A 26,160-nucleotide genomic window follows, 5' to 3' on the forward strand; every position below is an offset into this window, starting at 1 on the left:
GAGTGGAATAAAACAAAAAAAAAATACAGTGCAAAGCTACCTGCTGCATTAGGTTTTTATTGTAACATCTAAAAGAACAACCTACTAGTATAGTACAAAGTTGAACATGAGTGCACTGGTTTTCAATAACTTGTTACAGAAAGAATAAACAAAAAGGACAGACAAGGGCATCACTCCTTTTTGTTTATTCTTTCTGTAACAAGTTAGTAGTACCTTATTGCCCCGAGTGGAAAATACTTTCTATCAACAATGCCCAAGATAGTACACAAGTTTTCATGGCGCCATCTATTTGGAGTTGACAAAACCAGTTCCTCTTTGTCGCCAACATACCCATCTTTCTCGTGACGAACCGTCTTTTGTCTCAATCACTTGCCGTGACCTCCGACGATGCTAAGCGGATGGGGTACTCTGTTGTAGCTAAATCGAACTTTGCAAAGTCGACAATCGCGGAAGGGGGGCCTTGAAGATGGAACTGAAGCAACGTCACTGTGCACCTTGCTCGAAAGACGAGTTGACCCCAACCTTCGATTTGTTTCATTTTAACGCAGACTGAGTGTGATGGAACGCCACGAAAACCGTTACGAAATGTGTAACACATGCTTTAGAGGAAAATCTAAACAAAAGAGAGGTAAATTGAGAAGAAAAGATGGAATTCTAAGATCGCCCCAAGGGGAATCGAACCCAGGACTGTGAGCTCACTGTTCTATGACTGCGCCAATCTAAACAAAAGAGAGGTAAATTGAGAAGAAAAGATGGAATTCTAAGATCGCCCTAAGGGGAATCGAACCCAGGGCTGTGAGCTCACTGTTCTATGACTGCGCCAGTTGGTAGACTCGAAGCTAGCTGGCTTCGCCTCTTCCACAATGGTCTTCACTAACTTTTCGAACCCGAAAGCCAATCGCCAGCATTATGGCGTGTGGCATTTGCATTGAGACAGTTTATAGGAACAAACAAAAAATCCATTGAGCATTTTTAAAAAGAAAAACTAGAGCACGCAACAGACGACAAAGAGAGCAGACGAGCGGCTTGCATGCTATCGCATTCACAACTCTTGAGAAGTGCTTAGGTGCACCTCGAGCGCTTCCTTTGCTGCCTCTTTTTGGCATGGGGTCAGTGTCAGTGTTTCCTGAAGGGGGGCGTATATGGCATTTCCCAAGGGTCATGATAACGTATTTCCCAAGAATACACCAATGGACCTTGCTGTAATTTTTTTCACTGTCTTTCTGTGCTCTGCCTGTCGGAGTACGTCGGTGCTCTTGGATATGGTAATCCATATCACTCGTGGAAAGAACCACATCCATATCACTCGTGGAGGGAACTGCATCCATCGTTTTAATGTGCACACACCCATCACAGCCCACGCACCGCCACTACGAGAATCCAGAGTGGCAACTGAGCACGCTTGCATTCCACTGTGCCGTGGCGCAACACCTCCTAGATAACAAAGCCGCAGTGCTGAATGAGATGGGCTCATCAGAATTAGACACGACGATTGCGTCAACATTCGGCTCAAACTTCACTCAAAGCCGAGCGCTGACCCAGCACTCGTTTCCAATCTATGCCCAGCGTTGGCCTTTTCTGATTACGCCATTTCATTCAGCACTACGGCTTTGCTATCCAGGAGTTGTTGCGTGGTGTCTCTTCCTCTCTGGCTCCGTGTCAGCTGTGTGCATTACTTTGCAAAAAACGAAAGGGCTCGTTTTGATGAAAACCCAGCGGTGTCTGTCAGATTGTCAGCACCGGTGAGAGAGGGAGTGGTTGACACGGGCTGACGTCAGCGCTCGAAACCAATGAGAGCGTCGCACGTGTCACTCTTGCCCCCTCCTTCTCCCTCTCTCCCCAGCACTCGCAAACAAGACACCGCCGCGTTTTCGTCAAAACGGGTGTTCTAATGCTAACGCATTAAAAATGGTTTTATGTTCTTCATTCTATAGGTGACATAGTCCACTGAATTGTGGGAATTGGTCTATGTCACCTTTCAACCCATTCCCGACGTTTGTGAACCTTGCAATGCCAGTCCCACAAGAGTGACAAACAGAAACAACCAAAACCAAGAGGCCTCAGACACGTGCAGCATGCACACGACGATACATTTGACGGGCTTGCAGTGTCTCGGAGGTCGTGAAGTATGTGACTGGAAGCTTGTTAAAGATGCCCTTGCATGCATGCTATGCGTGCTTGTAAAGAACTTTTAGGTGTTTTACAACAAGATGTCAAACACCTAAAAGATTGTGCTAGTTTCATAGTGTAAAAGTTGTGACTTTTTAAACAAATAGGACAGGTAAGAAAATATAGAGCACCTCCCACACAAAACATCTGAAGTTTCTATGTTACTACAACGACAGCTGCTCGTCTAAATGTAAACTGAAGGACCTCGCATTGAAAGCTACTTCATCGGCAATGGCTCAAATGGCGTTGCGTCGGTGCGCATCGAACAAATTTAAGGAAGAATCGTTCAGTGTCGACCAACAACTAAAATTTCCGCAACATTATAGTCGTTGAGACAAACTGCAAATAAAAAGGGTCGGGTGACATCTTTCGCAGAAGTTGGCCCTTGCGCGCAATTATCGACTCGACGTTTGTCATTGTTCAGGGGTGGAAGCGCTGCGCCAATTGCGCCATTGTGCACCAATCCACTTTTGCTGCGCCATCCTGCTCCCAAGTGTAACGGCTGTGCCAAAACTAGCCCAAAGAGTTCTTTTTTTAAAGGTTATTGAGGCAGTTGATATTAATTTGATGAAAACGGGCACCAAGTGTCTATTTTCATGTAACGAGAGTGATCCTTCCGGACCAAGTAAATAGACAGTGCTCAATTTTGTTTCATGATCTCGTATTGATAAGCTGTCAAGCACCAGCAGCACGAGGGAGAACTGCGCGAGTTGGTCGTCCGTTTCGAACACGAGGAAAAGTAGCCACTTTTTTGTTGTTCACCAATTTGCCGTATTCGGACAAGTACGAACAACTCGCAGTAAAAGTGACTTTACTTCCTTTGCCCGTACCAGTGCCTTGGAAGGACTTGTTTGGGCGCACCGCTTTGTGCCATCAGTGCCACAACTCGGCCAACAACGGTGTGTGGGTGTGACACGTATAGGTGGATTTGTCAGAAGTACTAAAACATCGACGTATACCGTACAGTCTCGTATGAACACTCGTACCCCGAGAAATCACCCGTCCCGTTTTTTGGGCTGAATATCCAAAGCTACAAAAGGCTGAAGCTTGCTTCCACCCCTGATCGTTAGAAAAACTAGGCCCGTGCGTAGATAAGAATATAAAAAATAATATGCATACAGTCACACTCACAATTGCGTAGCCATGGACACAGTCTGGAGGCTCCGTCGTAAAGGTCGCGGTCACGAGACCTTTTGCGGCAAAGTTACTCGAGACTTACAACCTCTCCGAGATGCGAGAGGGCATCCACAACAATGGCGAATCACCTGGCAGGTGGATCTATCCTAGATCCATGCTCAGAGCTCTCCGGCTTTCCGTCCCGGAGCGGCAAGAGGAACCAGCCGATCCGCGTTGGAGTTGACAATGACGCGGAGGTAGAAGTTGACGAGCCGCTCGTAGTTCCAGAGAGAGATGCGCTCGTCGTCGCCATGGACGCAGCGCGCCTCTTCCAGCGTCACGTAGGCCGGCGAAAAGCGGTAGATGTTCCGCGTCAGGTGCAGGTAGTGACGCGTGTCCGTGTTTGCCATCAGCATCGCTGTAACGCACACCCCGACATCTTGAGGTAGTGCCTCCGAGAAGCTCGTAGAGCCACAGAATGTTAAGGCCCGTCCATTTGCACTCCTGCGTTTGCTTACGACCGAGTTCTTGCTATCTCTTACGGCGAAAGAACACACTGGAGCCATGTGTGAGGTGGCCCTCGAACCACATTTCTCTACAGCAAAGGTTTTGCAGTATTTGCAACATCAAATGTACATACTACTTTCTATGACAAATGGCAGTTCATAACATTGTAAAAATATTTTCCAAGAAAGAAATTATGATGTGCACAAAAAATAGCAGATGTACAGAAATGCTAAGTGTTCCACCAGATAGATGGGGCCAGTGTGTGAGATCCCAAGAGGTTTTAAAGCGCTCGGCTGTAGGCAAGGTCGTGCGAACCAGCCTTTACTATGATCACCGACGGCTTGAAGGATAACTCTGGTAAAAAGTCAAACCAAAATAAACTAACACGATTGATTTACGCGTAGACTAAATAACAGCGCAGCCAAAATATTACTTTAATAGGAAATCCCGAACCACTCTAAAAACGCCATTGAAAACGCTACCACCAGGCAACGTGTGCGGAAAGGCGCTTTCGACGAAGCGTCACGGTCTCAACGAAACAATCTGTTGATGAAACAATTGCCACCGGGCCAGCCGGCGTGCCAGCGTGCAAAGACCGGTGAGTTCCAGTGGGCTGTCGAGCAAGACCTTCCGTACCCTTCCCCCCCCCCCCCCCCCCCCTTCGTTACCTCGCACTCTAAAGAGCCTGTATGCTACTCAAACCACGAAGAGGGTTTGCAATTTAAGGGCAGACACCTCCTGGACAGATTGGTCGCGAATGTGCGTACAGTACATAGCACTACCGCATGGCAAGGAAGAAAGACGGCAGAGAGGCAAAGGTGCTTCCAGACGACTGAAGTTAATGTCACCTCATTGCAGCTCGCATTGGGCGCGTTAAGTCCGTGCTCCGGAGCGCGAGAGTTTGGCGCTCCTTTCACTTAACGGACAAGAGTGCCACTGGAGACTGACGCTCGAGCGCGCTCTTCGTGCACCGAGTATTTCTCTCAACACGAGTGACTTCTTGGTGTTCCGTGACGTCACGTCCACAGACAAGATGGCGGCGCTGACAGAAACATTGTCGAGACGAAGGGCGCTCCCGGACCGCTGCCCTTCTTCAGTTGAATAGTGCCTTATCCAGCAGGAAAAAACAATTTGATTTGAAAGCCAAGACAGCAATTAGCATTTGTATTATGTGCATTTCACCTCAAAACGAATTCATCTATCAAACGGTAGCATGCCAATAGCCCAGTGACAGGAAAGTTGTCGAGATAAGAAGACATTCGGACTGCTGCCCTTCTTAAAATGCTTAGCCCAGCAAACAAAGGTACTTTGATTGGAAAGCCGAAACATCGGTTAGCATTGCGGAAAAGGTTTGTTCTTGCATCTCGTCTGAAAATGAATTCATCTATCAAACGTTAGCGTGCCGATAGCTTGGCGACAGAAAAGTTGTTGAGATGAGAAGACAGTCGGACCACTGCCCTTTTTCAGCCCCAGCGAAAAAAAGATACTTCGATTGGAAAGCCGAAACATCAGTTAGTGTAGTGAAAAACAAATGAAAGCCGTTAACAACTCCCTGTAACGCCGAATTAGAGCGCAGCTCTTGAGGAGGAGGAGGGGAAGGGTACTGAGGGGAAGGTATATCCTTCCTCCCTCCTCCTCACCTCCTCATCCTGTCTGCTACTCCTCCCTCTGAGCGGCGTTGCCATCGCCTCACGAGGGTCAGGTCACCTCAAGGGGGTCACGTGACGTCACCGGGGTCACGTGACGATGACGATGAAGTCATCAGTGACATCAGCAGTGACGTCACTGATGACGTTATCATCACTAGTGACGATGCGGATGCCGATGACGTCATCAGTCATGTCACTGATGAAGTCATCAGTGATGATGACGATGCAAATGCCGTCATCAGTGACGGCACTGATGACGTCATCAGGGACAATGACGATGCGGATGCCGATGACGTCATCAGTGACGTCACTGATGACATCATCAGGGACGATGACGGTGCGGATGCCGATGAAGTCATCAGTAACGTCACTGATGACGTCATCAGGGATGATGACGATGACGATGCGGATGCTGATGACGTCAGCAGTGACGTCACGCGTCCCATAATGCACCGCGCAGTTAAGCCGACGGCGACGGCGACACCGCTCAAGCCGGAAACGGGCGCCTAAGAGCTGCGCTCTAAAAGGTTTGTTTATGCATCTCGCTTGGAAATAAATTCATCTATCGAACGATAGCATGCTGATAGCACAGCGACAGAAAAGTCGAGATGCGAAGACACTCGGACCATTGCCCTTTTCAGAACGCTTAGCCCATCGAATAAAGACACTTTGATTGGAAAGCCAAAACATCAGCTAGCGTTATAGCCGCGTATAGTCCAGACTCCCGAAGAGCAACGTGCCTACGAAGAGCAACGGCGGGAACAGCAACGAGAATGTCAGCAGCGGCGGCAGGTGGCACGTGTGTGCGTGTACCTTTCGTTATGGTGACCACCAATCAAGACAATAAATGTGTTCGTGGTCATCCATCTTCATGGAGTGGAATGGTGCCCAATATTTTTTAAATTTATACTCTGCCACTCTACAGAGGCCTTAATCAATTTATCCTCAAAACAATTTTGGCTTCTGCCACCCGTATCCACGAGATGCCAGGCTTGTCATAACCGCGCGTTGGAAGGAGCTCGTGCGACTCATCGATAGTTTTGGTGTGTCGCGTTCCTGTATGCGCCGTCTAGTTGCTGCGCTCTGAGAGCATGGAACTTGGAGCGTCGAAGCAGGAGTAAAGGAGTGCGGACCTGAACGAAAACGTGGTGCATAAATCGTGTGACCGCGATGGAGCAGTTGGAAACACTCTGAAATCTAGGCACACTACCGCACTCACTGGGAGCTACCGCCACGCCTGGGAACGTCTGCCCGGCGCTGCGCGCGATGGTCTGGTAGCCGAAGTCCGTGGGGCTGTGGGGGGACACTGGGTGGGGCTCCGTTGACATCACCTCCTCCAGGCTCACGTTGGGCAGGGAGCTCACCAGGGCACGGTTGTGTGCCAACACCTGAGAGGAGGGCGTCGCATTGTCAATGTCTGCTCGACCCATTTGGCTCGTTAAGATGGGCGGTTGTTTTGCAGTTGTCAAATTCATTTCTGTTTTTGTACATAACCTGTCCCCCTCCCGTAAAAAAATTTTCGACGTTTTTTCGACGCAAAAAAAAACTGTGCATCGCCGGATGCTCATTTTCTGCCCAAACGTAGTACTAGCAATTCGAATCGGTTGCCAAATTTTCAGAACTAACCATTATTGTAATCAAAAGTTAAGAGCGATTTTCTAAAAATTTAAATGGGAAAATGGTGGCCGACAGAGTCCTCAAATACATGGGGCTGCATTGCGCCAGCTGCCGAGAATGGGCCACATCTTCCAAATGAAATTTTCACTCTACAGCACTAAACAGTGCAGCACTGGTCTACCACTAATTCAGCGCTGGAAACAGCACCGTCCTTAGCATCGGTGCAGCACTCGCTAATACTAATACTGTGCTGATATAGCGGAGGTCGGTGGTTTTAATTATAGAAGTGGTGCCATCTCACGTTTCGTTCCCGAGACGTTGCAAGGATATGTCGCAGTGTTCACAGTTTCGATTACTAGTAATTTCTTTTTGGGATCAACATGTTTGATGGCGCCTGTAAAGAACACCGACGCAATAACAGAGTTTGTCCAAGTACCATAAATCTTGCCTTTCTCGGAACAAAGTAAGTGATCTCGCCGCGAGAGCGGACGGAATCGAGCTCAGCACCAACAATACTTCTGTCGCAAGCATGAGATCTCGTGAAATTGATTTCTCGCAGTATTACAAGTTGTGACGAGGAGAACTCGGCGGTACAAAGAAAAAATACGGCGTTAAATCAAAGCTAAATTCGGCACTAATTGCAGCCATAATTTTGCAATGTGCTGCATGTGTGAAAATCATAGATAATATGGCAGTATACTATGGTGCTACAAAAGGCCCAATCACGACCGAGTTCTCGCGAACCCTTACGACGATGAAACACACCGGCACGCTGGCACCATCTATGAGGTGACCCTGGAACTGCATTTCGCTAGAGGGAAGGCTTTGCGGTATTTGCATGATCAAATTTATGCACATACTATCATGAAAAACGTGAATTTATAACATTATCAAAGGTATTTCGAGCCAAAAAAGAATGATGCATAAAAAGAATAGGAAATATACGGAAATGGCAAGTACTACGGCTACCCAATAGGTGGCACCAGTGTTCTTCGCAAGAGAAGGGGTTTTAAGGCAGGCGGTCGTAAGCAGTGGGAAATGTGTAAACCAGCCTTTAGTCAACTTTATGATGACACTAATAACTACTGCTATTCCTAAATACTGGTCAAATATTGCACGAGTTACGGAGGTCAACGTCAAGATGTTGCGAGAAATGTTGGAAGGTATTACCTCAGCCACCGACTGCTTGGGATGTATCCTGTGGTTGATGAAGGCGTGCGCTTCACCTGGAACGATGTTGTCCTGCACGCACGAAGCAGACAGAGGAGCACGCACGACGAGAGTTAGCTTCAACCGTCAAGCTTGCAGCAATGATGGCCGTCAGCATCATGCATTGCTTCGGTGGTTTCATTGCAATACTTGCGAGCGAGATCTCTCCGAGGTAAGAATGCCTTACGGTGGAGTCTTAGCCAAGTTATATTCTAAAAATATAATAAAGGTGAAACCTTCCCACGAAAACTAGCCCAGCTCGAATATATTTATGTGACAATCGAAGTTCATATTATTTTTAGAATTATTTGAATCGCGATAAAAAAAGCATGCTCTATACCAGACTGTTATTCTGAAGATCTGATTATGTAATAGGATACAACCATAAGGTTCATATTGCACCTTGCTCCGAAAAATGAAGTACACATCACGCTGGGTTCCTTATCATATATAGTGCGGTACTTGATTCACTGTAAACGTTCGCTGTCATGTACTGTTTGGCAAAGTATAGTACACCTCAACATCAAAGGTGCCTTACAGATAATACGACCGCAACATTATTTGAGACAAATTTATTGTCTCAGATGTACAGATGAAATGCACCACAACAGAACGATACCAACCCGATAAACCCAGAAGCTCCAAGACACGACGAGCGCGCCCAAATTTGAAAGGTCCAGGAACCACATTTCTGACAGACATCATCTCCGATGATAACTGTTCGTGTTTAGTTTGCATACCGAAAAGTCCACATCCCAACCACATAGCAAAATCAGCTCAATACCTGCAGCTCCACGTGGAAATCACGCCCGACAGAGTAAATTCGTGCCTTCTCCAGATACGCTCGCCGACACTTTCTTTCCCAATCTTGGGGACACGTTTAAATTTACGCCAAGGTACTCGCTGCGTTCAAAGCACGACGGGTGTGTCTCGGGCTGCAGCGGCTCTGGAGGTTCGCAAACCAACGTCGCTCGGTGCGGTCTGTGCTTGTTTCCGCACAGAGGCTGGTTTGCACACTCACGTTCGCTCATGACCGAGTTTTCGCGATCTCTTACGACGAGAGAACACTAGAGAGCCTGAATTACGGAGAGTTTCCAACAGCTCGATCGCGGTCACGTAGTCTGTGGGCCTTCCTTGCAATGTGAGCCGTCAGGTGGTGATGCAAGCGTCTCTGGCTTTTCGCTCACTTTCTTCCTCGCCTCGCGATGACGCATGCGCTGGCGTGCGCACTTGGGACCGATCTCCGCGAGAAAGCAAACGCTCCACATGGTTTGAGTTCATGTAGGTCTCTATAGGGTCTCTAGAGAACACACTGGCACCATCCATGAGGTGGCCCTGTAACTGCATTTCACCAGAGCGAACGTTTTGTGCTATTTGCAAGACCAAATGTATGTACTATCTACAAAAAATGGCTGCTTATGATGTCAAAAGTTTTTTGAGCCAATAAGAAAAGAAATCATGATTTATAAGAAAAAAAATCATTATTTATAAGAAAAGAAATTATGGGATCAATAAGAAAAGAAATCATGAGACTGGGGAAACAAGGACAAACACCCTGTCTCAGGGTTGTCTTAAATCATGAATGCAAACCAGCTCGTCTGTGCCTTATTACCCATTTAAGAAAAGAATGATTCGCGAAACAAAACAGGAAATATACCGAATTTACTTCCACGGCTACCCGACAGATGGCCCCATTGCATCGTCTTGTCGTAAGGGATTGCGAGAATTTGTAAGGTGCTTGGCCGTGGGCAGTTCCAAGAGAGTGAACCGGCCTCGACTCGATGAAGAACAAACGCTGCGACCCCCTCGAGTCAATGAGAGCGACAGAGCAAAATGCACGACAGCTCTCCGCGGAAAACGTGCACTCCAACGACGTGCCGTCGTCTGCTCCACTCCGACGCTCTGAACGGTGGCTATCACCGTTTGCCAACGTAAGATGAAATGAAGTATGTATAAAAGGATGATTCGGCTGCCAGGCAAGCTGAAAACGCCGGAGGAACAGTTGTACCTTGACTCCTCCCTGCACTCTGGTGATGCAAGTGGTCGTGCGAATCATGGCATCTAACTCGTGCTTGAGGCTCATCACCCTGCGGACGAAATTGAGGCAGATTAGCCGAAATAAATAAAACATGCAATGTTTCGGAGGGCACAATTAGTCTGGTGCGTGTAAAGACGCGGGCGGGTTATTAAGTGTACCTTTAATCAGAATGCACGACTGCTGGCTTGTCATATTTTTGCTTGCGCAGCTAAAAATGCATGCAATCGAGATTCATGGAAAACTCTGACCTCCCACACAGCCTTCGGCTAAATGGTGCCAGACGTACAGGGTTCTTTGTTTTTGGGTTTTATTTTTGTCAGCGGCCATATTTCACCGTCTGCTAAGGTTAATCTTGTTCCGATGGTTGTGTCCCCGTTGTCTTCTGTGTGTCCTTGTTTAGTGTTGCCCTTCCTCTTTTGTGCTCTCTATTTTAGGGATTCAAAGCTCCCAGAGTCTTCAATGGGTTTCGCCCATTTTCCTGTGGGGGCCATACGGCTTAACCTTGATTTTCTTTTGCATGCTTTTCCGTTTAGGGTCGTACTCTGAAACAATTTGAAGATAAATAAAAAGAATAATTTCTAATAAAAAAAGTTTAAAAAAAATCATGTTTAGGAAATGATGTTACGGTCGCGAGAATAAAAATAAAACGCGAAAACAAAGAGCCCTATACATACGTGGTGTTAGACGCTCGACTTTTAGAACTGCAACTTACCTCGTAATAAGTAAAACCCCAAAATGTGTCGATTTAATCCTTTAGAGCTCAGTATAGCAGTGCACATGTCAAATGCCAAGCGTTTCCCCTGGTTCTCTTAGATTTAAACATTACGGAACTAAAGCACCTAGAAATAGATAAAAGGCTTCAAGGTGGCCTTCAGTGTTTGGCAAGGAAGTCAAAGGCTTACCAGGAGATAGCAGGTCCAAAGAGCCAGGTGTTTGCGAAGACAATCCTGAGCAGGAACGGGGCCTGTACAAGGACAGGGAAAACCTTGCAGTAAGCTTGCTCGGCTAGCACTATGAGAGACCACACCCTCAACCCGGAGAAACACTGCGCTGCCCAGTGCCCAGATAGATTAGAAAGTCGGACACCTCATGTATCGTGATTTATTATCCACAAACACGAAACAAAAATCTTTGAGAAATTCCAAAGAAGGAAGACCAGCAAAGCTGTACTATGGCGGGAATGAAGTAATGGTCGTCCACAAGTCGGCAAGCCAGAGTGGAGAGGCTGAAAAGGTAGTCGCGATCTGTGAGCGACGGTGGCAAGCAGACAACCGGCAAACACAACACTCTGGACAGCTATTGCCATCTATAAGCGAGGGCGGTAACCAGAGTGTTGTGTCGACATTTCAGCGCGGACGGACACGATCCTGGGGAAACTAGCCCTTAACAGCTCCACTGTAAAAATAAAACTGGTTAAAAGATACGCACGCTTAGTGCGGCTAAAGAAGTTGCTAATAACCCCGGTATTACGAGCTAGCAGCTTGTCACATTAAGCGAGCTACGACCGAGTATGTTAATCGGGCTTCGCCACTGTGCAGGAAATGTGCCAGATGAGTTTGGGAGAACTCACCCTGGGTGCCACTGTCTCCAACATCTCCGACACGGTGTCGTGGCCAAACATACTTGGGTGGCACTGACCGTGGAACCTGGAACACAGCCCCCTCATGTGCGCCCGAGCTTTCCTCGCAATCCCATAGCACTCAATCTTAGCTGTATTCCAGATCTTACTCAAATTAAATCAGACTTGCTCTGGCAGGTCCTGGCTCGTGACAACACGAAGAGAGCAATGCCAGGCGCGGGTGGGTTTTCGAACGCCAAGGCACAAAACCCCTACCCCGGAGTATGATTAAGTAAATTTTGGAACACGGCCTAGGTCCCACTCGTTTCGGTCCAGACAGACACTATATAGTTTCCACCTGGATTATTCAGCTTAGTTAGTTAAAACCACTCAAGGGGAGCTCCAGCTAAACTTTGATAGTCATTAATTTGCCTCAAAATTAGTTCAACACATTAATAGACACATCTGAACTAGTAACTCAAATTGCCAGCCACAGACATTTTTTTTTTCTCGCAAGGTTATTTTAATTTTTAATTTGGTCTGAGAGGTATACTGGCAACATTGAGAATGTGACGTCAGATGTTGGATATGGGGGCAGTACAGCTTGTTCCAGACAGGTTATAAAAAGTTCGATAGTGTGAAATGCTAGAAAAGCTTGCGCAGAGAAACCATAAAAAGATGCGCAAAATACTACTCCCGAGCCCGGTTATAACGAAGTCAATGGGAATCGGAAAGCACTTCGCTATATCCGCTATTTCGTTATAACCGACTTGGGTTATAACGAAGTGCGAAAGGAAATGGGAAATCGTGATCCCTTTGCTATAGCCGCTATTTCGTTATAACCGACTTCGTTATAACCGGTCTCGACAGTACGCTTCTTAGGCTGCCTGCTCCTTTTGCAAGTTATACGACACGTGACGCCACCGCAACGAAGAGCGCGGGAAAATCGAATGTTGGTCTTGGCATAACTTTCATTTGCCGTTTCTTCACTAGCAATTTCAAGATTAGAGATAATGAATAGCATGCCGGGAAGAGCAAAGCCTTGGTATTTTGAAAATGTGCTTAATTCGGCTAGCTCAAAAAACCGCAGGGGGAACGCTGGTCTTGGAGCTTCCTCTCTTGACAAGGGTGGATTTGTCGACCAAACCCAATGAAACAGTACAAGCTGGTTCAGATTTTTGTGCTGATTTCATATGTCTGTTTATCTTAATATGTAGGTTAGTTCTCAACAATAGGGAACCATAAAAAAAAAGTCACATTCTAACTATTGGTTAGATACTACAAAGTATGAAGAATACAATGTTGGAAGCACTCTTTAGAATGAACAATTATTAGTGACCTTACATCACATTGAAGTTCACTGCTCAATGTGTGGCTACCAGCTCAGTTAAACTTTTACCAGACCTATATAGAAAAATCTGCCCTCAACATGGTATGCTTTGCACGTTTAGCTACATTTTGCAGAAAAAAAGGTATATTTCTATCTGCCCTCGGTGCTAAGATATCCCTCCTCCTGAAAATTCGCGGAGTCCAAAATTTCTGTTTTGAGATAGTGCTGCTTGAGCACCAACTTCAATGCAGTTTCAGCCTGCATAGATAATATCAAGTGATATTATGTCAATTATTAATTTGTACATTAAGACACTAGGCAAATCATAAGAACGAAAAGCTCTCGATTTAAAAATTGCCATTCCTTCCCCCTCCCACCCCAAAAAGAAGAGCTTTTTAGGCTCTGTTCAGATAAGATCATGCGCGCAAGTCTGGGCATATTTCTTGTTTTTGTTAATATTTTTATATGTCATTCCTCAACATATGTAGGGAACATGCAAAAAAGATTTTTCGAAAAACAAAAAATGTGTAAAGAAGAAAAAGTTTGAGTGCACCAGAAAGCCATATTCGATTTTTGAAGTTTTCGTTTATGTCATGTTTGGCGACAGCTACTACGCAGACTATGAATATTAGAAACCTCAAATATTTTGCATTTATGCATGGGAACTATTGAGTGGTATATGCACAGCATTGTGGAGGTCATTTATTTCGCGTCATAAATGTGCAAACATAGCTCCTTTTATGTTTTGTCACTAGATTTCTGAGCCATTATCTACAAACATTGAATAGCTACAATATTAAAATTTAAGTCATATATTGCTATTAAAGGGATACAACGAAAGTTCGGCGCTCATCTTTTGGTCTATACGTGTTCAAAAGAGCAGTATCACATGGAACATACCAATATCTTGTTAAAAAAAGTCTCGAAAAAGAATTTTAAAACGAATTAAACGATTAGCAAAGAGCACCTGGTGGATGTCGCTAACGATTCGTTTGTAATGCTCGTCTAGAAACCTTGACAGCTAGTGACGGAGGTTGTCTCGTCTCCGGCCACGACGAGAAAAGGGGAGGGAGGAACTCCCCTCTTCCCGAGAATCCCTTTTGTGTGTCGCAGAAGTCGCTATTGTCCCCCTAGAAGATTATAGAAGATTAACCTGTCACTCAAAATTCGCACAAAAGCAGCCGCTGGAACGACTAGGCCATCCTCTCGACGTCAGCATCGCCGTAGCTTTGCTCGTCTTGAGACGACCTACGTCACAATTGCGTTGGATGTCACGTGCTCTAAGCTGGGCCTTCTCCGAGCGCTTGCCAGAGTGGGCCGTTTATAACGAAAAATACAGCCACCAGGATCAAAATACAAACGTGCGTTTGTCATTTACGGATATTGTGGGTCATATTCAACCTATTTTTGAACACGACGGGAATATTTCAAACTTCGTTGAAGTATCCCTTTAAAACATTCTTCCAAATGATATATAAATCATTGCCTTATCCCAAGGCTGCAATTTCAATGTCGTTCCCAACTTGTTCTAAATTACAAAGCTAAGATATTTCAAGGGGGAATTATGAGCAAACCATCTTTGATTTTCCTGCAGTTTATAGTCTTGTGTTTAAACATGGTGCTATTTTCTTTGGAATGAACTAGACTGCAAGCTAAAGCTATTTTTATTATGATATTTTGTGATATATAAAACTGACATTTCTTATTAGACATTGTTATAGCCGCTATTGTATGTCTTCTATTCACTTTAATTTTTTTACATGATTATATGGTGCTAAAGAAATAAAAATAGCTTTAGCTTGTATGTCATTTCTTTAGGAAGCAATTGATACTTTTTTCATTCAAATTTTAATAAGAAGGTTTTTTAAAAACCCTTCCTGAAATTAGCTAATTAATATTTTATTTTGTTCATAACTTTTGACAAAGAAGAGGTATCTGAAATTTGATTGCAGTTATGAAACCAACACAATAAACTGCATGCCTGTGCAAAAAATCATTGAGACAGACCAAAAAACAAAAAACATTTTTTGAGAACCCACTTCCTCCCTTAAATTAGTAAAAAGTATGAGCAATGCAGGTATTGCTTTAATTAGTAGAATACTTTAACTTGAGCCCAATACCCGAATACAGCACAAAAAATATATCTAGTCATAAAATACACGGAATCAGAAGATAATTTTGTCCGTGGCATTGGGAAAAAATGCCGGCATGCATTTACAGTGTTGTAACTTTGGAGAAAAAAACTTTATGCAGTATGTTTTTCATGAATAAACACAAAAGTATGGTGGAGAACTATCACTATAAATTTCAAAATTCAAAAAAAAAAATCGCAAGATGTTTTTTTTTTTTGTTTGTTTTAATTCTTTGAAATTTTTTAACTTTGTAATTTAGAAGAAGTTTGGAGTGACATAAAAACTGAAATCTTTGAAAGAAAGCAATGATTTATATAAGATTCGAATGAATGTTTTATCAACAATATATGTTAAACTTTAATGTTGTAGCTATTTAATTTTTTTAGATAACCGCTCAAAAATCTAGGGACAAAATGTCGAAGGAGCCATGTTTGAGCATTTTTTATGCAAAATGTATGACCTCCACAAAGCTTTACAAGTCTCACTTAATAGTTAGTATGATCTATAGTAACTGCAAACTATTTGAGATTTCCGACATTTGTAGCTTGTGTAGTAGGTGTCACCAAACATGACATAAACAAAAAATTCAAAAGCCAAATATGTGCTTGTGGTGCACTCAACATTATTTTTCTCTCTAAATATTATGTTTTTCACAAAACATTTTTTGATTACATTCCCTACGTAATATTGAGGAGTAACATATAAAAGGATTACCAAAAACAAAAAATTGTAGAGCCCTTCCAATTTACATGAACATGGAGGACCAGCGAAGCTGTTACCTTCACGATGTCTAAGACAATGCCTAGAGGACAACGTCTAGGACAACCTCAAGAACAACCTCAAGGACGACTTCTAGGACGAGCTCAAGGACAATGCCTAGAACGAACCTCGGATGATTCTAGGATGACCTCGAGGACGACTTCTAGGAAGATTTCGAGGACGACGTCTACAACGACCCCGAGGACGACTTCTACGACGACCTCGAGGACGACCTCTCGGATGACTTCTAAAACGACCTCGAGGACGACGCCTGGAGGATGACCTCTCAAACGACTTCTAGGAAGACCTCGAGGACGACTTCTAGGATGACCTCGAGAATGAAGCCTAGAGATGATATCAAGGAATCAGGACCCAACTATTTAATAATGCTAAGGAAGACTGACTCACGCTGGTTGCCCCCTCTTTTCGCTTTTATTTATTCATACTTTCCACGACTAATGGGGACTTTTCTGTCGACATGTGAGGACGCATGTTTTCCCAGACCCTAGCGTGTAACAGCTTCGCTTAAAAATATGTCCGGACTAGCGTGCATGATCTTATCTGAACAGAGCCTTTAGGGATTTTTTTGACTCCAAAGACCTATGACTCCTCCCCAAGTGTACGCACTTGGTGAGAGCCTTGGCGAGGTTCACAATGGCTGTTTCCCTCGGGGGAAGAGAAGAATGGGAGCTCCGCCCACGGGCTGTCAGCTTGCACAGGAGGGAGCCTTTCTCAGTCACACCAATCCTGCAGACAGCCACGGCAATCGACCGGGATTTAGCCGGGAACCGCATTTGGTCGGGAACTGCGACCGACCAGTGACCAACCAGGATTTAGCCACACTGATCGACCGGAATATGGCCGGGCACTGGCAACAATCATGGCAGTGCCAAAGCTAAAGTTTTCTATACTTTGGTATTTAGTAAGAACAGATCTTCCTTAGAAGTTACTTTTCCATACAGCTTTGGGTCGCTAAAATAATCAAACATGGAGCGACAGCATGAAATTCCAGACACGACGAATTTATAGCTAACCTGGTACACCCAGTGTATCACCTATGAAAGACACCTCTAACCCCGGAAGAGGAGGCTAAGGACCAGACACACCTTTTCTGCACACATTTCTTAACGTTTTAATTGTCTGTTTGGAGTTGGCATAGCTCACTGTTAAAAAACTTCAGCCTAGAATGACTCTCATTCTTAGAATGTGCACTGAGGGAGAACACCCTTCGTGTGTACAATTGACTTTATTTCGCCACTGCATTTGCACCATTCTTATTCATGTTTTGTATCGAGCTAGTTTTTATAATTAGTATGCACATTTGATCTTGCAATTACTGCAAAACCTTCGCTCTAGTGAAATGCAATTCCAGGGTCACCTCATGGATGGTGCAAGCGTGCCAGTGCATTCTCTCATAATACATCACAAGAGCTCAGTTCTAAAATTTCCTATGCAAATGCAAAGGTATGAACGGGCCTTAAGACATGCTTTCTTTCCCAGCAGCGTTTCTGCTCGTTTCATACCGCCTCGTACCGGCATGTCTAACAACAAACTTGCTGCTCATCAAAAAAAAAAAAAAAAAAAAAAGTTTGCTTATTTTTTTTGTGGTGTTTTTTAGGGGTGAAGCTCCTTAGTGTTTAGCCTTGTCCGTCTGGCGTCCGTGCTCACATCGATCTTGCTGGTGCTCGTGAGCTCACATGCTCACGTGCTCATGTAGGGCAAAAAATAATAAAAAAAAAAGTGTTTGCACAGTCGACAGGATTTGAACCTGTGCGGGGAGACCCCAATGCATTTCTACTCCTTCGCCTTAACCACTCGGCCACGACTGCGGGACGAGTAGGGGGCTCTGAGATGTGGTAGTAACTCAAGAGCTGGGGATGTTATGGATGAAACGTTGCATGCATTGGCTCAAGGTCTATACAGGAGAGGGCGCTGCGGTCGAATGCGTTTATAATCGCGTTAAACTTTGCATGCATTGGCTGAACATTTATAGACGAGAGGGCGCTGCGGTCAAATGCTCAAATGCGTATATAACCACGTTCCATACCACATTCTCTTTCTGACATGGATGAAAACGAACGAAAGGCTCGGCATGCTGCGGCTCAGCGTCTACGCAGACAAGCACCACCAGAGCTTTGCCCCAATCAACATCCCTCACCACGTGGAGATACGGTCAATTTTTTTTGGCTCCTGAACTGTGTAAAACACAGTGGCAGACACACATCCTTGCAGAAGTAAAAGAGAAATTATTCAGCGGTAGTCTCCAAAACCACGAGCAAAGTATCTCGCCAACAGGCTCCTGCTTGGATCAAAATGGCTGTCCTTACATGGCCACCGGCGTAAGCATTCCGGGGAATACATTCCGCAGCACCACCATGCCTTCATCCAAGATGTATTCCAGCCGGACCCCGCGCGCATCTAGAATCTTCGCAATGGCCGCCGCTCCGTCCATGCCACCAACCTCTTCGTCATGGCCGAATGCGAGGAACAGCGTGCGCCGGAACTCGGTCCGTGTCTCCAGCATCCACTCCACTGCCTCCAAGATGCCCTGGCCGGAGAGGTGCACCGACTCCGCGTCAATGCGTCGTTCTACACATTTTTAAAGCTGGAATGCTTTTGTAGGCTCAGAAGCCTGGAACATTGCGGAAAGTTGTTGATGTTAAATAAATAGACGAGAATTCGGATGAACAGAATGCTTGGTGCGCCTCCAACTTCCGTTAATTCCACCCTCTCCACACCATTCCTTTTTCATTCTTGACTGCTCTAGAGTCGACTACGAGCGATATCAAGCATTAGGCATGTGCGAATAGCAGATTTTGAGCTAGAAGAGAATTCAAAGCGAAGAGCGGTTTCGGCCGAATATTCTTGAATCGAATATTGAATGGCTTTTAAAGCCTTTCACTATTGCACCATGCTTAAACGACATCCCAGGTGAACTAATGAAGGTTAATCCCGAGCTTCCACATGTCCATTTCTAAACTTAAATTCTTTAATTTGAGAAAGAAAAAAAAAAAGACAATTGCGAATGATTATTACAAACTGTCATAATCTCAAACAAACTATCAAAAATTTTAAAATTTTAAAAAATTTATTGTTACGTGGATATTAACTTTAACACAGTTTTAATTTCTTTCTAAACACACAAGGAGCGCAGCATGCATCACCGCTTTGAAAGTGTGCTTTTTTCCCAAGCATGCGACTCCAATATGAGGAAAGATCCAAGAGTAATCAGAATGAACTTTTGCAGGGCGACCCGCTCGTAGTACCAGCTTCCGTCATTAGCAGCGCTTAGCGGCACCTTCTCCGAGTCAGTCTGGCAACCGGTGTTGTCTGCTTAAGTTCTAGCGGCATGTTGTAAATTTTTCCCTTAAACACTTCAAAATCATCTTGTTTTTGCAATGTCTGACCTGAAAGACCCTCTACATCAACAAAACATTTTCCTTTCAGGACTTCTTTTCAAACAGGCGAAAAGAAAAAAGGGACATGGGGGGGAAGTCCGGTGAAAAGGTGGGGGAAGTGGTGTAATGCCATCCGTTAAAAAATTGTTGCACTGACAGGACAGTGTGTGCTGGTGCATTTTCATGATGGAACCACCACTTCTTCCTTTCCAACAAATCATGGCGTTTCTGCCTCACGAGTTGCGCAAGTGTCGCAAATATTGCTGCGCCCGCAGCTGGCCAAGTAGGCAGCGCGGCCGTGGACTAGCGGTTATCGTGCTTGCCTCCCACGCGAAGAGCCAGGGTTCAATTGCTGGGAGCTACTCGTCTTTTATTTATTCTTTCAGCTTAATGTTCTCGTGAATTCGAAAACATTGTTGTTTATTCCAGGTCCAAATATTCTACGCCTCGAACTTTCTACGCTGATTATTCCAGAAGCCTACGCATGTACATAAGGGGCTTCGCGTGGCGAGCCAAAATCAGTCTCGTCCAAGTGCTCGATCCTGCTGTTTTGCCGACATTGACACCTGTGACGCTAGCCTTTCTCTATTTTTGTCAAAAGTTTGCCCCATTAAACGTCTAGTTTCTTCAGTTATTTGCCGCCTCATCATTTGTCATTCGTGACAATATCCCAGGTAAAACACCTGATTAACAGTTTCAGCAGAAGGAACAAACTCAAAGTGAAAAATGTCCAAATTTCTCGATGTTTTCATCAGTTGAAAAGGTTGAGGTTCACCCTGAACGAGGTTGGTCGTCGATCGATAATTTCCCGGTTTGAATCGAGAAAACCACTCATAAACCTGCGATTTCTTCATAGCAGCTTTTATGTAAGCTGTCTGAAGCCTTACAAGGGTTTCTGCTGCCGTCTTCCCTAGAAATAAAAACAAAACTTTCACGGCCACACGCTGTTCCTTCAAATCACATTGCAAAAAAGAAAAAATGATTTTGAAGCGCTTGGGAAAAAAATCACAACGTGCCGACAGCAGATGATGATGGTCGGCAGACTGGCTCAGAAGGAGTGTCGTTAAAGGGCCACTGAAAAGAATGTTAGTTTTTTTTTGTAAATCTGGTTGGGGGGACAAGCGTGTCAAAAAATAAATTTTATGCGAAAAAGAAAAAAACATTTAGAGCAATATTGATGGCGCAAGACACGACTTAGTTGGTAGTCACCTCTTTTCCACTTTTCTTTCTCAGCATTTTGGGTGCGTGGAGTAGAGGTTGATCGGCTTGGCCATAACGTTGAGGTGGAGAGAGCGTATGACCATTCCGTGACGTCATGGACTTTGTGCGCAGAATTTAAAATAAATCTCGCGCCCTCAATATTGCTCTAAACAATTTTTTTTTTTTTTTTCGCATAAAATTAATTATTTGACATGTGTGACCCAACTAGACTGTTTAAAAAAACATTTATTTTCTTTTCGGTGGCCCTTTAAGCGCTGCTTGCACGGGACTTGGTACTACGAATGGCCCACCTTCTAGAAATTCATTCCTGTTACTTTTGGGTCCCCCTCGTATCTGTATTTTCCTAGGTGCTGATCATGGCAGATTATTCCTGTTAAGTGTGCTTCTTACCGAGCACCGGTGCACTGCAGAGAAGCAACACTCAAGAAAGCAAGCTTCACGGGTGTTTCTTTGTCCGAAGCGAATATCGAATAGAGCATTATTCGAAACTTCCTATTTGAAAATTCGAATATTCGCGTAATCCTATGAAGTATGCATCGAGTTTTCTCTGTGCATACGTGCGGAGCACTTGGCACAAGTGGATACAGATTAGACAATCGTAATGTGACACTTGACTCAGAGGTGCGGAAAAATGAAGAAACTTTTGAGTTGAGGGAAAAGACAACAGTAGGAGAATAACTCAAAGATGTTGCATTATGATTAATTATCATCAGCTCGCAAGCACACTCACTGTTATTATAGAATAGAAGTACTGCAAAAGTCAAAAGGGAATAGTGGCAACTTCCAAGAGAATCAGAGTGATTCTATATGATGTAATTTAGCCAGTTTATGACGATGCTACGTGAAAGGAAGCATCGTACCATTAGGACGTCCTTGGCGTCGAGAGCCCCCCTGCCCCAGATGTAGCCGTCGACTATTTCCCCCGCGAAGGGCGGGCGGCTCCATCTCTCGGGGTCCGCGGGAACCACGTCCATGTGCGCGCACAACATGTAGGGTTGGAGGCTTCGGTCCGAACCCTGGATCTTCAGCAGCAGGCTGTGGTTGGACACCACCTCACGGCTCACCAGGGGCGACGAATGCACTCGGGGAAACTCTGCGCACGGTTGGTTCACGTAGTCAGTACGACCACGTTGGAAGTCTGGCCCACATGCTGCCGTGAAACAAAAACAAGTTGGCCCAAATTCAGAGCTCAAACATGCTTTTTGTGTAAGGTGGACGGTATTTGGGAAATGGCGTTAGCTGTTGCTGGCTTCGGACTTGGCATTTGCGTGCGCATCTATTCAGAAAATGCTTCGTTGCCACGGTGATGGGGACTATGGCTGATTAACTTGATCGTGCGGAAGCACACGGCGGAGTAGAAGGGTCAGGTGCATGCACAAGCTTTGTCACCGTGCTTTCCAAGGGGCGGAATGCAAGAAAAAATAGTTTGAAATAAAGCCTCGATGCAGAGAGCAGATTTTTTGGTGCCTATCTTTTTGACGAGTCTTGAGGCCCGTTCACACAGTTGAGTTTGCTTAGGACAGAGCTTTTGTGATCTCTTACGATGAGAGAACAAGCCATCACCATCTATAAGGTGACCCTGGAACTGCACTTCACTATACTCCGTTACACAAAGGAAAACTGTAGGCTGGGACTCTTGCGACCCAATTAGGTCTTAGGAGCAAGGCACTTGACGACACCCCATGGTCGAAGCCAGAGGCCTTGTTACCGCCACAGCAACAGCGCCGTCCGTGACAAAAAGTAGTTTTTTTTTTTCTGTAAATGGCAATTGAACTCGCACGATTTTGTCTCTATCGACACTACGCTACACGGCACAAATGAAAAGACGGAGACGCGTTACTTTTCAACAATACTTAATACGGTTCAACCCTTTAGAACAATGTGGCCTTTGAACAATGTTTGATTGATTTCAGCCCTGTAATCGACCGCTTCCACTCAAAACGTTGCCCTAGCATTATCACCCACAACAGACTCGCGAGTACATTGAGCGTATGGTTGGCTCATGATCTGTTCTCGAAGAACTTGCTACTGCAGTGGCATCAATGTTGCGGCGGTGGTTAATCCGAAGTAGGCTAGTTTCGCATTAGACGCCTCTTGGCCAGAAAAGGGCAGTTCCTCCGGGCCTCGTATTTGGTGCAGAGACACAAACACTCCCGTGACGTGGTGTCACATGCCTCGCTCCGACGTTCTTACTGGGTTGCGGGGGCCAGGCCTCCACGGTTCGCCAAGTTATCGCGAAACGGAGTATAGAGCAAAGATTTTGCGGTGTTGGCGAGATCAAACGTACATGAAAAATGGTTGTTTATAACATTGTCAAAATTTCAAGCCAAGAAAGATAAAATTATACACGAAAAAATAGAATAGATATGGAATCGCCAAGTGTTCTAGGCAGCCTCATAGATGGCGCCAGTGTGTTTTCTCGTCGCGAGAGATGAGGTTTTAAGACACAAGGTCATAAGCGGTTGCAAGTATGTGAGCACACCTTTATGGAAAAAGCATGTTTTTCTTTTTTTTTTCTTCTAGAACGGTCCTAGTGTCAAACTAACCACCCATTAAATGTGGTCAAAAGTAGTCGGAGAGAACAAATTTTTAATCTTCAAACATCAGGGAGCAACCAGTTTCAGAAAATTGCTCCATTACAGGAAAGCAGCATAGTGACACATCAAAACAGCTGACGGTAAGCTTTCTGCAGAAGATCACATTTCTCAGGTCAAAGTAAAACTCATCATCAGATAGCTGGCACGAGACTTGAGAGAGAATTCCAAACATAAGTGCCTCCTGAACTTTGAGACCTTGTGACTCACCAAAAATATAAAATATCACATGTAACGTCCCCTCTCCGTTACCCCTTTTGTCTGCCGATTGTTGTCTGGCCCTTCTGGGCAATGTTTCGTGACATTTACTTTGCTCACTGTGTTCCCAAGGTGTCTAGAACGTCTTGTTGATATTTATCTGCTGTACGCACTCCTGCTTGGACTCCAAATGAGTTTTTGGTACGAGTAAAGCTATAAGCACTCCGGAGTGCACTTCGGACGGAAATGGCCTATACGCACTCCGCTCATCTCGTATAAAAGAAATGGTCGCAACGAGTTTTCCAAGTGGTGGCATGGCATAGGGGTTAAGGTGTCCGCTTCACACGCAAGTGGATGCGGGTTCGATCCGCAGTGGCCTACTTTTTTTTCTCTGACATTTTGTTCTGTCGAGGCATTTGGCGATATTTACAACATTTCTTTTTGTGATGAACAGCAAAAAAACCGAATGTTGTCGAGAAACTTCTCAGAACTAAATGGTATGGGACTCCTTTTCCGGAGGTGCGATCAGGGACAGCGGGGCTTGGATAGCCGGCTGGACACCGTGAAGCGGCGTGTACTGGTTACGTTTTGTAATTAGCAGCCGCACACTGTCGCCGCAAAGCGGCGTGAATGCAGGCGGGGGGCTGTGTTAACGAGCTCCCCAGTGATACACGCGCCGTTTGAAAAGGGTGGCCCGAGCGGCATGAGCTCTCGGAGGAGTGCGTAGAGCCATTTCTGTCTGAAGTGCACTCCGGAGTGCGTATAGCTTTACTCTTTTGTTATTTATAAATACAAGTGTGCCATAATTTCTCAGCCTCCTTTGGTGCTTATCGGCTGAAAGCTCGAAAATTTAATGTTACGTGAGTAGCCGTATACCCTAGTTACACTTAAATGCGGTTAAGGCTGTCCTACGGGCATCCTAGAGTGCAGTTACGCTTAAATATGGTTATCAGTTACTGCCAACTATATTACACGGGCGCCCTTAACCACAGTTAAAGGTGACTGTGAGGTCAGGCTTCACTGTGGTTAAACGTTTCCGGGTAACCAGGGTATAGTTGGCAGTAACTACTAGACATAGATAATTCGTAGCACCGCAGTTAAATCTGACCTCTGTCACGCTTAACTGCGGTCAAAGGTGCCCGTGTACGCTCAGAACCCACCGACCCTGCTCAAGGAAGTGCACGAAGTTCGTCAGGGCTTCTCTGTCGTAGTCGTGCGGTGCCTTGCTGACCGTCGGAAAGGTCAGGGCGCGGGCCAGCCGCCCAGAAAAGTTTCTCTGGATGTCGGTGAGCTCTTTCACCGTGTCCGACGGCAGGGGAGCGGACGGATCGAAGGCCGGCAGAAGCATCGTCCTCGTCAGAACGATCAACAGAAGCCCTGCCACCAGCGCAGCTAGGAGCGACAGCACCCGGCCTACGACCATGCCTCAGCTGCGGATAAGCAAAAACAACAGTCGCGAAAATTTCGAAATGTAAACACTTCCACCAAATACCGTGCTTCCACCGCTTTCGGAAGCGAAGGGGCGTAGGTCAACGCTGGCTTTGGATTGGCTCGGCATGGCGCTTGAATTTTGGCTCTTGGGCCCTGACATAAACGCTCAACGGCTCGCTTTCAACTTTATAACGTTTAGGTGCGCTGTTTTGTTATTTTTGTTCGTATTTAGTATTTAGTTGCACCAAAACTTTTTTTGAATCAGGGTGGTCGTTCCCGAGGAGGCGCCGCAGGTGTGACTTGAACATTGTGGGTAGGTAGCGCAAGCTACCTTCCTTTACAAAAGGTTTGCATCGGCTATTGATCTATTCATACTTGAGAGTGTTTTATGGTTTTGTTATGTTTGTAATTTTATTCGGGGCCGTTCTTATCTGGCTTTGAGTTCCTGGTTGTTCTGGTTGGGTTGGTTGATTCGCGAATGTGCGTGTAGTGAAGAAGTGATATCGGGTCGAACTTGACAGCTGATTCACCGGTCACCCCGGCCTCTGACCCCGCCTGTCTGACAGTTGCCGCCTGCTCCCCTACGGCGAAAGGCAGACTCGCGCGTAAGTGTCGAAGGTTTCGGTTTTCTCGCCTTGTTTATTAAAGACTGCACTGAGCTGTCGCGCTTACGTTGCGATCGCTGTAAACTGACTGTTGTCACGCTGTGAGATTGGCATAAACTGATAAAATGATAGCTGTCTGACAGGATATCGTGTTTTTAAACACAATTTTAGACGGTGGTAATGGTTGATAGTCCCAAGGCGCACTTCCTTTGTGGGTACGTGCTTGAATTATTTTCTGTTGGGCGTGTTTAAAGCTACGTGCCCGCCTCTCACGTCATGTTCGGATAACACGTGCGTGTCTGCGGTGACGATCGATATTCTAGCGGCTCGAATTTCCGAAATTGAGAACTTGGCATATCTTATGTGCATAGCAGTTTGGGTTGAAAGCGGCATCTTTTGTGCACAGCAGTTTGAGTTGAAAGCTGAGACAAAAAATATGGCTGTAAGTTATTACAGACTGGTGCACGTTAAAGACCCCAGACTAGCAGTACTGCGCTGGATAAATTTGTCATCCACAGTGGAGACACCAGGGGGGCTATGTTGCGCTTTTTGCACTCCCAGGAGACTAGGGAGAAGGAAGTGACGTCAACAACGCAGCAAATGTGCAGATTGGATGTTGGATTTTGTTT

General features: G+C 45.4%; 2 protein-coding genes across 5 annotated transcripts in view; one reads left to right on the forward strand and one right to left on the reverse strand.

The window, feature by feature from the left end:
* Positions 1-28: 28 nt before the first annotated feature.
* On the reverse strand, positions 29-25,053 carry LOC8034690 (N-fatty-acyl-amino acid synthase/hydrolase PM20D1). Of its 2 annotated transcripts, none has more exons than XM_002410246.5 (10): positions 24,660-25,053; positions 21,564-21,796; positions 18,412-18,632; positions 16,712-16,831; positions 11,876-11,951; positions 11,208-11,269; positions 10,276-10,354; positions 8,229-8,300; positions 6,661-6,829; positions 29-3,703 (listed from the first exon to the last, which is right to left on the reverse strand). In XM_002410246.5, exons 1-10 carry the CDS (start codon positions 24,916-24,918, stop codon positions 3,465-3,467), a joined length of 1,530 nt encoding a protein of 509 aa, XP_002410290.4. In that variant the 5' UTR covers positions 24,919-25,053; the 3' UTR covers positions 29-3,464. The 2 variants fall into 2 exon arrangements, with proteins under 2 accessions (XP_002410290.4, XP_029835177.3); XM_029979317.4 differs by lacking the exon at positions 29-3,703 and adding an exon at positions 5,932-6,574 and having other exon boundaries at positions 24,660-25,020.
* A 264-nt stretch (positions 25,054-25,317) lies between these two features.
* The window catches only part of LOC8034689 (inhibitor of nuclear factor kappa-B kinase subunit epsilon), a 42,685-nt gene continuing 41,842 nt past the window's right edge, over positions 25,318-26,160 (forward strand). For 2 of the 3 annotated variants that reach the window (XM_029977352.4, XM_042286860.1), the window contains exon 1: positions 25,687-25,746. In XM_029977352.4, the coding sequence (XP_029833212.3) occupies positions 25,712-25,746 (35 nt within the window). In that variant the 5' untranslated portion in view covers positions 25,687-25,711. Of the gene's footprint in view, positions 25,532-25,686; positions 25,747-26,160 lie in introns of those variants that run through there. The other variant, XM_040499695.2, reaches the window with a different exon arrangement.

This window comes from Ixodes scapularis, unplaced genomic scaffold, assembly GCF_016920785.2.
Source record: "Ixodes scapularis isolate PalLabHiFi unplaced genomic scaffold, ASM1692078v2 PGA_scaffold8__174_contigs__length_109621045, whole genome shotgun sequence".
NCBI lineage: Eukaryota > Metazoa > Arthropoda > Arachnida > Ixodida > Ixodidae > Ixodes > Ixodes scapularis.